Source organism: Dendrobates tinctorius, unplaced genomic scaffold, assembly GCF_039654945.1.
Source record: "Dendrobates tinctorius isolate UK_male_01 unplaced genomic scaffold, ASM3965494v1 ptg000099l, whole genome shotgun sequence".
In the NCBI taxonomy this organism is placed as follows: domain Eukaryota; kingdom Metazoa; phylum Chordata; class Amphibia; order Anura; family Dendrobatidae; genus Dendrobates; species Dendrobates tinctorius.
In genome coordinates, this window is record NW_027361767.1 from 2,081,222 (window position 1) to 2,094,016 (window position 12,795).

At 53.4% G+C, this 12,795-nt stretch overlaps 1 protein-coding gene across 3 annotated transcripts in view; it reads left to right on the plus strand.

Moving 5' to 3' along the window:
• The first annotated feature begins 10,234 nt into the window (after positions 1 to 10,234).
• RNASEH2A (ribonuclease H2 subunit A) overlaps positions 10,235 to 12,795 on the plus strand; it is a 34,238-nt gene continuing 31,677 nt past the window's right edge. For all 3 annotated transcript variants that reach the window (XM_073587420.1, XM_073587421.1, XM_073587422.1), the window contains exon 1: positions 10,235 to 10,404. In XM_073587420.1, coding sequence (XP_073443521.1) covers positions 10,278 to 10,404 — 127 coding nt within the window. In that variant the 5' untranslated portion in view covers positions 10,235 to 10,277. The remainder of the gene's footprint in view (positions 10,405 to 12,795) is intronic.

Here is a 12,795-nt window from a genome sequence, read left to right on the forward strand (position 1 = left end):
CCCGGGTGAGAGGGATCGGATGAAATTTTCAATGCGTGGGATCGAATACTGTTATCATAAAGATCCTGGATTTTAGGCAGGGGGGAACCTATAATTCTCACTGCTGTTCTGAAAGTCCTTTGTAAGCGGAGTTTGTCATGCGCAGTGGCTCCCCCATACCAGACTATCAGAGAGGAACAAATCACAGATCTGATGACAGCATTAAAGAATAAGATCAGCAGATTCTTAGACAAACCATATCTTTTCAGCTGACGCAGGAAGAACATCCTCTGTTGTGCTTTTCTTATAACAGCATCCACGTTTTTCCCCCATTTAAGATCATGAGAGATGATAACACCAAGGAATTTGGTCTCTGTGACCCTAAGAACCACTTCGTCATGGATGTAGATTGGAAGTATCTCATGTTGATCTTTCCTAAAATCCACAACCATCTCAGCAGTTTTTTTAGTGTTGAGTACAAGATTATTGGCTTTACACCAGTCACATATTCTTTCCACCTCACTCCGATACAAGTCTTCAGCATCCTTGCCGCTGCATTCACACACATCCACCGCCCTGGCATTAACTCTCTACACTCCATCCATATCAGCCCCTCGCTCCTTTCCTCTCCTATGTATAGCACTCACGCTCTTTTCACATTGTTAAATTGCACAGATCCAGTCAGTCCCACCATTCAACATAAGAGACGCTCTTACAAATCACTTAACCATCTGCTCATTCTTTCTATCCTCCTTCTCCTAGTCGCAGGAGACATTGCTCCCAACCCTGGTCCCCCATGTTATGGAAAGTCAAACCCCCCAACTGCTACACTCAGAAACCCCTCTAATCTTATTAATATTCCCTGCATGCCATCTGTCTCTAATTGTGCACTTTGGAATTGTCGCTCAGTGTGTAACAAACTCTCCTTCATCCATGACTTCTTCCTTTCTAATTCTCTTAACCTCCTGGCTCTTACTGAAACCTGGATCCAGCAGTCAGACACCACCGCTGCTGCTGCTGCTCTTTCATACGGGGGACTACACTTCTCTCATACCCCAAGATCAGACAATAGAGCAGGTGGAGACATTGGTCTGCTCCTATCACCAAAATTACCTTTCAGGTTATCCCTCAACTACCCGCACTAGTCTTCCCTTCTTTTGAGGTCCATGCTGTCGGACTCTACACCCCCTTCTCCATGCGAGTGATGGTGGTGTATCGTCCTCCCGGCCCCTCCCATCAGTTCCTGGATCATTTTGCCACTTCGCTTCCACATTTTCTCTCCAGTGACATCCCTACCCTCATCATGGGAGATTTCAACATCCCCATTGCTCTTCCCCCTCCCCATCTGCTACTCACCTTTTATCTCTAACCTCCTCGTTTGGCCTTTCGCAGCTTACTAATTCTCCAATGCATGAAGACGGGAACTCCCTCGACTTAGTCTTCTCTCGGCTTTGTGCAGTGGATGATTTTGCAAACTCCCCTCTCCCGCTCTCTGACCACAACCTTCTTTCATTCTCTATCAAGAACTGCCAGGCTGGTCAGGTCACCCCCACTGTCCAGACTTATAGAAACATACAGGCCATTAACACCCAGAAACTTATGAAGAACTTGCAGTCTTCATTGACCCCTATCTCCTCCCTCTCATGTCCTGATTCTGCATTGAAGCATTACAATGAAACACTTCAAAGTGCCCTGGATGAATTTGCACCTCCTATACATAGAACAACACGACACAGACGGCAACAACCCTGGCACACCCTGCAAACACGTTTCCTGCAGCGGTGCTCCAGGTGTGCCGAACGTCTGTGGAGAAAATCCAATCTACACAAAGATTTCATCCATTATAAGTTTATGCTTAGAACATACAACACTGCCCTTCACCTCTCCAAACAAACCTATTTCAACACCCTCATCACCTCACTGTCCAATAACCCGAAATGTCTCTTTGACACTTTTCATTCTCTACTCAACCCAAGAGTACAGGCCCCAACCACGGAGCTTCGAGCTGACGATCTGGCCAATTACTTCAAAGAAAAAACTGACCAGATCCGACAGGAAATTATCTCCCAATCACCTCATACCATGCACTGTCCCCCCTCCCCCACTGCATCTAGCTCACTCTCTGATTTTGAACCAGTCACAGAAGAAGTAAGCAGGCTCCTTGCATCTCCTCGCCCAACCACTTGCACTAGTGACCCATTTCCTTCACATCTCCTCCAGTCCCTTTCACCTGCTGTCACCCCTCACCTAACTAAAATATTTAACCTCTCTCTCTTCTGGTATCTTTCCCTCCTCATTTAAGCATGCCGTCATGCATCCACTACTTAAAAAACCATCCCTCGACCAAAACTGTGCCACTAACTATAGACCTGTCTCTAATCTTCCCTTCATCTCTAAACTCCTGGAACGCCTGGTCCACTCCCGTCTTATCCACTATCTCTTTGATAACGCTCTTCTCGACCCTCTCCAATCCGGTTTCCGCTTTCTACACTCTACTGAAACTGCCCTCACTAAAGTCTCTAATGATCTACTAACAGCTAAATCTAATGGTCATTACTCCATGCTAATTCTCTTGGATCTCTCTGCAGCATTCGACACTGTAGATCATCAGCTCCTCCTCACTATGCTCCGTTCCATTGGCCTCAAGGACACCGTTCTCTCCTGGTTCTCCTCCTATCTCTCTGACTGCTCCTTTACTGTATCTTTTGCCGCTTCCTCCTCCACTCATCTTCCCCTTACTGTTGGGGTTCCTCAAGGATCAGTACTAGGCTCCCTCCTCTTCTCCTTGTACACTGCCCCTATTGGTCAAACAGTAGATTTGGTTTCCAGTACCATCTCTATGCTGATGACACCCAATTATACGCTTCTTCTCCTGACATCACGCCAGCCTTTCTAGAAAACACCGGCAATTGTCTAAACGCTGTGTCTAACGTCATGTCCTCACTATATCTGAAACTGAACCTGTCAAAGACTGAACTCCTTGTGTTTCCTCCCTCTACTAATGCACCTATACCCGACATTGCTATTTCTGTGTGTGGTTCCACTATTACTCCCCAGAAACAGGCCCGCTGTCTTGGGGTCATACTCGACTCCGAGCTTTCCTTTGCCCCCCACATTCGATCACTGGCTCGCTCTTGTCATCTGCACCTCAAAAATATTTCTCGAATTCGAGCTTTTCTTACTTTTGACTCCGCAAAAACTCTTACTGTTTCTCTTATTCATTCTCGTCTCAACTATTTTAACTCTCTTCTAATCGGTCTCCCTCTTACCAAACTCTCCCCCCTCCAATCTGTCCTGAATGCTGTTGCCAGGATCATATTCCTCACCAATCGTTATACCGATGCCTCTACCTTGTGCCAGTCATTAAACTGGCTACCCATCCACTCCAGAATCCAGTACAAACTTATTACCCTCACCCACAATGCACTCCATGACTCAGCACCACCCTACATCTCCTCCCTTGTTTCAGTATACCATCCTACCCGCGCCCTCCGTTCTGCTGATGACCTGAGGTTAGCAGCCTCAATAATCAGAACCTCCCACTCCCGTCTCCAAGACTATACACGTGCTGCGCCAATTCTTTGGAATGCACTTCCCAGGTCAATACGATTAGTCCCCAATCCCCACAATTTTAAGCGTGCCCTGAAAACTCATTTATTCAGACTGGCCTACCGCCTCAACACATTAACCTAATCTATCCCTATGTGGCACAGCCAAAAGTTTTTACCATAACCAGGTTCCCCGTATCATGTTCCCACATGCTTTATGCATCCATTAGCCCTCTGTGTCTGTACTGTCACACACTTAACATTATGGCTGGTCCATACAATCAGGGCAACTGTTACCACCCACCTTTCGTGTCTACCTCTTTCCTCAAAGACTGTAAGCTTGCGAGCAGGGCCCTCATTCCTCTTGGTATTTGTTAAGATCTATGTGATTATTGTTATGCTGTAAGGTCTATCGTCTGTACAAGTCCCCTCTGAAATGTAAAGTGCTGCGGAATATGTCGGTGCTATAGAAATAAAATTTATTATTATTACTTCAATGGAGATTGGAGTGTCTTCTCCCTCTCACTTCCCCAGTTAGGCTGGGGTCACACTTGCGAGAAACTCGAACGAGTCTCGCACGTCAATTCCCGGCACTGCCGCTGGCACTCGGATCGGGGCATTCAGCTGCACAGAAATACATGCAGCTGAGCGCTCCGATCCGAGTGCCGGGTATTGACGTGTGAGACTCGTTCGAGTTTCTCTCAAGTCTGACTCTGGCCTTAGGAAGTAACTAGTTGGCTGGGATTTTTTTTTAAAAGCCATTATGTTTTCTCTCTGAAATGGATGATTATTAAAGGAGTTTAGAATGTGAACAAAGAACAGGTTAATAAACAGTTGCTTTAACGAGAATCAGACTGGATTGTCATCCCCAGTGATGAAAGGGCTAAGTGATCAATTATACCTTAATGAGATCAAAGATGATGGCGATGAAGGTTCCTTCACACTTTACCATCGTCTTGCGTAACGCACTACGGTCCTGATTCATCGTTGTCTTTGCAACTTTTTTCTGGAGCAAACCTATTTCTAACACCAAGTTCACATGACTGTATAAAAAATTGTTCCGTATCACCCAGAAAACTAGGGACTATTTTCTTTTCTCCCTTGTCCTTGCACACAATCCGTCTTGACAGGAGCAGCTATTATTCATTTCCAGGACCATTTACAGTTTCCTGTTACAGAATCAGACCCTATGCTGTCTCCGTACGGCATATGATTTTTTCTTACACACCCATAGACCAGAAAGGGCGAGTCTCATCCAATTTACGGAAGAAACTGGGGCATGCTGCAATTTTTTTTCCCACTTAGCTTTGGTCAGTGCTCTTCTGCACGGCCTCAATGACTATTATTGGTCCGAGCGTTGTCCGTGCTTTGTCACGGAGAGAAGATACGTTGTAGTGAACGAGCCCTGTTAGTCACTTTTTAATTTGCGCCTTTTATTTCTTAATTACTTTGCACTTTTTTTAAGTTAACGTTACTTAGTTTCGTCTGTTTTCTTTTATGTTCGCCGTTATGGCCGCGGTTTTCCTTTCCAGACGTTTCACCAAATTCATAATTTCCAACTTTTCAAAATATCTCAAATCTTGTGCGCAATTGTGCTCCAGCATCCAACTACAGGACAAAATCTCAATTTATTTTTGTGCAGCTGAAACCAATGGGAGATATTTTAAAGGATTGTGCGACTTTTTCACAAAAAAATAAAGTACATTTTTTTTTAAATTTTGCAACAACAAAAAAAAGATGAATCTGGGCCTTTGTGTGAACAGATTCACAAATCTACAGGCACTGTGCGCTATGAGGGTTCACAAGTCTGCAGGCACTGTGCGCTATGAGGGTTCACAAGTCTGCAGGCACTGTGTGCTATGAGGGTTCACAAGTCTGCAGGCACTGTGCGCTATGAGGGTTCACAAGTCTGCAGGCACTATGTGCTATGAGGATTCACAACTCTGCAGGCACTGTGTGCTATGAGGGTTCACAAGTCTGCAGGCACTGTGCGCTATGAGGGTTCACAAGTCTGCAGGCACTGTGCGCTATGAGGGTTCACAAGTCTGCAGGCACTGTGCGCTATGAGGGTTCACAAGTCTGCAGGCACTGTGCGCTATGAGGGTTCACAAGTCTGCAGGCACTGTGCGCTATGAGGGTTCACAAGTCTGCAGGCACTGTGCGCTATGAGGGTTCACAAGTCTGCAGGCACTGTGCGCTATGAGGATTCACAACTCTGCAGGCACTGTGTGCTATGAGGGTTCACAAGTCTGCAGGCACTGTGCGCTATGAGGGTTCACAACTCTGCAGGCACTGTGCGCTATGAGGGTTCACAGGTCTGCAGGCACTGTGTGCTATGAGGGTTCACAAGTCTGCAGGCACTGTGTGCTATGAGGGTTCACAAGTCTGCAGGCACTGTGCGCTATGAGGGTTCACAAGTCTGAAGGCACTGTGCGCTATGAGGGTTCACAAGTCTGCAGGCACTGTGTGCTATGAGGGTCCACAAGTCTGCAGGCACTGTGCGCTATGAGGGTTCACAGGTCTGCAGACACTGTGCGCTATGAGGGTTCACAAGTCTGCAGGCACTGTGCGCTATGAGGGTTCACAAGTCTGCAGGCACTGTGTGCTGTGACCAGAGTTACCAGTCTGCAGGCACTGTGCGCTATGAGGGTTCACCAGTCTGCAGGCCCTGTGCGCTGAGGGTTCACAAGTCTGCAGGCACTGTGCGCTATGAGGGCTCACCAGTCTGCAGCCACTGTGCGCTATGAGGGTTCACCAGTCTGCAGCCACTGTGCGCTATGAGGGTTCACAAGTCTGCAGGCACTGTGCGCTATGAGGGTTCACCAGTCTGCAGGCACTGTGCGCTATGAGGGTTCACCAGTCTGCAGGCCCTGTGAGCTATGAGGGTTCACAAGTCTGGAGGCACTCTGCGCTATGAGGGTTCACCAGTCTGCAGGCACTGGGCGCTATGAGGGTTCACAAGTCTGCAGGCACTGGGCGCTATGAGGGTTCACAAGTCTGCAGGCACTGTGCGCTATGAGGGTTCACCAGTCTGCAGCCACTGTGCGCTATGAGGGTTCACCAGTCTGCAGCCACTGTGCACTATGAGGGTTCACAAGTCTGGAGGCACTGTGCGCTATGAGGGTTCACAAGTCTGCAGGCACTGTTCGCTATGAGGGTTCACCAGTCTGCAGCCACTGTGCGCTATGAGGGTTCACCAGTCTGCAGGCACTGTGCGCTATGAGGGTTCACAAGTCTGCAGCCACTGTGCGCTATGAGGGTTCACAAGTCTGCAGGCACTGTGCGCTATGAGGGTTCACTAGTCTGCAGGCACTGTGCGCTATGAGGGTTCACCAGTCTGCAGGCACTGTGCGCTATGAGGGTTCACAAGTCTGCAGGCACAGTGCGCTATGAGGGTTCACAAGTCTGCAGGCACTGTGCGCTATGCGGGTTCACCAGTCTGCAGGCACTGTGCGCTATGAGGGTTCACAAGTCTGCAGGCACTGTGCGCTATGCGGGTTCACCAGTCTGCAGGCACTGTGCGCTATGAGGGTTCACCAGTCTGCAGGCACTGTGCGCTATGAGGGTTCACAAGTCTGCAGGCACTGTGCGCTATACGGGTTCACCAGTCTGCAGGCACTGTGCGCTATACGGGTTCACCAGTCTGCAGGCACTGTGCGCTATGAGGGTTCACAAGTCTGCAGGCACTGTGCGCTATGAGGGTTCACAAGTCTGCAGGCACTGTGCGCTATGCGGGTTCACCAGTCTGCAGGCACTGTGCGCTATGCGGGTTCACCAGTCTGCAGGCACTGTGCGCTATGCGTGTTCACAAGTCTGCAGGCACTGTGCGCTATGCGGGTTCACCAGTCTGCAGGCACTGTGCGCTATGAGGGTTCACCAGTCTGCAGGCACTGTGCGCTATGAGGGTTCACCAGTCTGCAGGCACTGTGCGCTATGAGGGCTCACAAGTCTGCAGGCACTGTGCGCTATGAGGGTTCACAAGTCTGCAGGCACTGTGCGCTATGAGGGTTCACCAGTCTGCAGGCACTGTGCGCTATGAGGGTTCACAAGTCTGCAGGCACTGTGCGCTATGAGGGTTCACAAGTCTGCAGGCACTGTGCGCTATGAGGGTTCACAAGTCTGCAGCCACTGTGCGCTATGAGGGTTCACCAGTCTGCAGGCACTGTGCGCTATGAGGGTTCACAAGTCTGCAGGCACTGTGCGCTATGAGGGTTCACCAGTCTGCAGGCACTGTGCGCTATGAGGGTTCACCAGTCTGCAGGCACTGTGCGCTATGAGGGTTCACCAGTCTGCAGGCACTGTGCGCTATGAGGGTTCACCAGTCTGCAGGCACTGTGCGCTATGAGGGTTCACCAGTCTGCAGGCACTGTGCGCTATGAGGGTTCACCAGTCTGCAGGCACTGTGCGCTCTGAGGGTTCACAAGTCTGCAGGCACTGTGCGCTCTGAGGGTTCACAAGTCTGCAGGCACTGTGCGCTATGAGGGTTCACCAGTCTGCAGGCACTGTGCGCTATGAGGGTTCACCAGTCTGCAGGCACTGTGCGCTATGAGGGTTCACCAGTCTGCAGGCACTGTGCGCTATGAGGGTTCACCAGTCTGCAGGCACTGTGCGCTATGAGGGTTCACAAGTCTGCAGGCACTGTGCGCTATGAGGGTTCACCAGTCTGCAGGCACTGTGCGCTATGAGGGTTCACCAGTCTGCAGGCACTGTGTGCTATGAGGGTTCACCAGTCTGCAGGCACTGTGTGCTGAGGGTTCACCAGTCTGCAGGCACTGTGCGCTCTGAGGGTTCACCAGTCTGCAGGCACTGTGCGCTCTGAGGACTCACCAGTCTGCAGGCACTGTGCGCTCTGAGGGTTCACCAGTCTGCAGGCACTGTGTGCTGTGAGGACTCACCAGTCTGCAGGCACTGTGAGGGTTCACAAGTCTGCAGGCACTGTGTGCTATGAGGGTTCACCAGTCTGCAGGCACTGTGCGCTATGAGGGTTCACCAGTCTGCAGGCACTGTGCGCTCTGAGGGTTCACCAGTCTGCAGGCACTGTGTGCTGTGAGGACTCACCAGTCTGCAGGCACTGTGAGGGTTCACAAGTCTGCAGGCACTGTGTGCTATGAGGGTTCACCAGTCTGCAGGCACTGTGCGCTATGAGGGTTCACCAGTCTGCAGGCACTGTGCGCTATGAGGGTTCACCAGTCTGCAGGCACTGTGCGCTATGAGGACTCACCAGTCTGCAGGCACTGTGCGCTGTGAGGACTCACCAGTCTGCAGGCACTGTGCGCTGTGAGGACTCACCAGTCTGCAGGCACTGTGCGCTATGAGGACTCACCAGTCTGCAGGCACTGTGCGCTATGAGGGTTCACCAGTCTGCAGGCACTGTGCGCTGTGAGGACTCACCAGTCTGCAGGCACTGTGCGCTGTGAGGACTCACCAGTCTGCAGGCACTGTGCGCTGTGAGGACTCACCAGTCTGCAGGCACTGTGCGCTGTGAGGACTCACCAGTCTGCAGGCACTGTGCGCTGTGAGGACTCACCAGTCTGCAGGCACTGTGCGCTGTGAGGACTCACCAGTCTGCAGGCACTGTGCGCTGTGAGGACTCACCAGTCTGCAGGCACTGTGCGCTGTGAGGACTCACCAGTCTGCAGGCACTGTGCGCTGTGAGGACTCACCAGTCTGCAGGCACTGTGCGCTGTGAGGACTCACCAGTCTGCAGGCACTGTGCGCTGTGAGGACTCACCAGTCTGCAGGCACTGTGCGCTGTGAGGGTTCACCAGTCTGCAGGCACTGTGCGCTGTGAGGACTCACCAGTCTGCAGGCACTGTGCGCTGTGAGGACTCACCAGTCTGCAGGCACTGTGCGCTGTGAGGGTTCACCAGTCTGCAGGCACTGTGCGCTGTGAGGACTCACCAGTCTGCAGGCACTGTGCGCTGTGAGGACTCACCAGTCTGCAGGCACTGTGCGCTATGAGGACTCACCAGTCTGCAGGCACTGTGCGCTGTGAGGACTCACCAGTCTGCAGGCACTGTGCGCTGTGAGGACTCACCAGTCTGCAGGCACTGTGCGCTATGAGGACTCACCAGTCTGCAGGCACTGTGCGCTATGAGGGTTCACCAGTCTGCAGGCACTGTGCGCTGTGAGGACTCACCAGTCTGCAGGCACTGTGCGCTGTGAGGACTCACCAGTCTGCAGGCACTGTGCGCTGTGAGGACTCACCAGTCTGCAGGCACTGTGCGCTGTGAGGACTCACCAGTCTGCAGGCACTGTGCGCTGTGAGGACTCACCAGTCTGCAGGCACTGTGCGCTGTGAGGACTCACCAGTCTGCAGGCACTGTGCGCTGTGAGGACTCACCAGTCTGCAGGCACTGTGCGCTGTGAGGACTCACCAGTCTGCAGGCACAGAGGACTGCAGACTGAAGGCCCAAGCCTGAACATCCCCTTTAAGGGCTCATTCAGATGAGGGAATCTGTGTGTACCACACCGCACACACGGGGAGCCCTCAGCCACATTATTGCCGGTGTGCCAGCGCCCATCACTGACTTTCCATGTAGACCGATGGAATCGCATCACGCACACACGGAGCGGCCATATCTCTGCCCCATCCTCACGTCTAGTTAGGCTCATGCTGCGCTGTCACTGTCCTCTCTGCTTGTGTTCAGAAAGCTTGTCGATAAAAGCACGCTTCTGATTGGTTGACGTCGTTTTGGCGCCAAACATCGGTGTTGCCGGAAGTGGCGCAGCAGCAGCAGCAGCAGCAGCATGGAGCTGGAGAAGTATGAGCGGGATAATTCCCGGAGCTGCGTCCTGGCCTCTCCGGTACCGGATCTGTGCCGGCAGGAGCCCTGCTGCCTGGGGATAGATGAGGCCGGCCGGGGGCCTGTCCTGGGTGAGACACTGCTCCGCACTTGTAGGGGGGACTACAATCCCCAGTGACGTCTCTAAGGCAGGACATGGTCTCCTCGCTTCCTCCTGCACCTCTAGCAGCAGTGAGCTCGGAGACTGCGCCTTTTGTGTCGGAGGACACCGCCATTAGTCATGTGACCTCTGCCGCCGACGAAGGTGGGGATGGAGCGTTGGGGGTCACAGCCCCAGGTGGGGTGCAGGGGATAGGAGGGCGGCGGTGGGGTCACAACCCCAGGTGGGGTGCAGGGGATAGGAGGGTGGTGGTGGGGTCACAACCCCAGGTGGGGTGCAGGGATAGGAGGGCGGTGGTGGGGTCACAGCCCCAGGTGGGGTGCAGGGGATAGGAGGGCGGCGGTGGGGTCACAACCCCAGGTGGGGTGCAGGGGATAGGAGGGTGGTGGTGGGGTCACAACCCCAGGTGGGGTGCAGGGGATAGGAGGGCGGCGGTGGGGTCACAACCCCAGGTGGGGTGCAGGGGATAGGAGGGCGGCGGTGGGGTCACAGCCCCAGGTGGGGTGCAGGGCATAGGAGGGCGGCGGTGGGGTCACAGCCCCAGGTGGGGTGCAGGGGATAGGAGGGCGGTGGTGGGGTCACAACCCCAGGTGGGGTGCAGGGATAGGAGGGCGGCGGTGGGGTCACAGCCCCAGGTGGGGTGCAGGGCATAGGAGGGCGGCGGTGGGGTCACAACCCCAGGTGGGGTGCAGGGATAGGAGGGCGGCGGTGGGGTCACAGCCCCAGGTGGGGTGCAGGGCATAGGAGGGCGGCGGTGGGGTCACAAACCCAGGTGGGGTGCAGGGCATAGGAGGGCGGCGGTGGGGTCACAACCCCAGGTGGGGTGCAGGGGATAGGAGGGTGGTGGTGGGGTCACAACCCCAGGTGGGGTGCAGGGGATAGGAGGGCGGTGGTGGGGTCACAACCCCAGGTGGGGTGCAGGGGATAGGAGGGCGGTGGTGGGGTCACAACCCCAGGTGGGGTGCAGGGGATAGGAGGGCGGTGGTGGGGTCACAACCCCAGGTGGGGTGCAGGGATAGGAGGGCGGCGGTGGGGTCACAGCCCCAGGTGGGGTGCAGGGATAGGAGGGCGGCGGTGGGGTCACAGCCCCAGGTGGGGTGCAGGGAATAGGAGGGCGGCGGTGGGGACGCAACAGCCCCAGGTGGGGTGCAGGGAATAGGAGGGTGGCGGTGGGGACGCAACAGCCCCAGGTGGGGTGCAGGGAATAGGAGGGCGGCGGTGGGGACGCAACAGCCCCAGGTGGGGTGCAGGGAATAGGAGGGCGGCGGTGGGGACGCAACAGCCCCAGGTGGGGTGCAGGGAATAGGAGGGCGGCGGTGGGGACGCAACAGCCCCAGGTGGGGTGCAGGGAATAGGAGGGTGGTGGTGGGGACGCAACAGCCCCAGGTGGGTGCCAAAACGCATTGGAACATGACAGAACAGTGTTGCCGCGTTCCACATGATATCCTCCTCTGTTAGGGGGATTTAGTCTCTGTGGTTTCTCCCCTGTGCTGCGCGCAGTGACGCCCCATTACAGGAGCGTGTCCTCACCTTATCGCTCCTCTCGCCAATTACAGTCCGCAGTAAGGGCTCGATGGCAGCTGTTGCTCCATGGCTGACTGGTTATGTCGATGCGTATTTGGACCGGCCGCCCGCACATCCCACACTCCTAGAATGGACAGCATTGGATTGTTCTATGCACACTGTCATTGTTCTTGGCAGCACATGCCGGTTACGTAGGACGATGTGCTGCCGGGGAGCAAGTATAACAATCTTCACCCAACGAACGAGTGGTTTGTTAATTTGTAAGGTTTCTGCTGAGCGATTATCAGGAACCATCCTCTCTGGCATCCAATGTAAATACACCCTGATGCTACAGGTGGACGCAGGATAAGTTCTTCATGTTATCGCCCTCCCTCGCCCAGTTCTGTGACTGTGGCATCTAATTACACCCTGTAAAAAATTAGCCTCAAAGGCAGTGATTGGCATCTCACACCTTGAAGAGCTCAGAGCAGGACAAAGTCCTGCTTGTCATATGACATCCTGATGATGCTATAGACACCATCTAGAACATTCAAGAAACCGAATTCCATAAAGCGTTATGGAGTTACTATGTCCTAGCCATACATCGTATATATTTCCGAGACCTCCAAAATATGGTGAACGCCTTCCAGGGGCTCAATCCGCTATAACACCCCAGGGAGAGGAGATGTGTAGAATGACTAATAGGAACCCGATAGCCAAGATGTGTGTAGTCTCAACACGTAGCAGGGGCCCGGCTGGATCAGATGGCGTCAAAACCGCTACCCTAGGACCGTCCGTTTAAAGAGTTATGACTCTTAGGTTCTGGCGTTTTTAGCAGCTAGAGGCAAGGAGTGGGGAT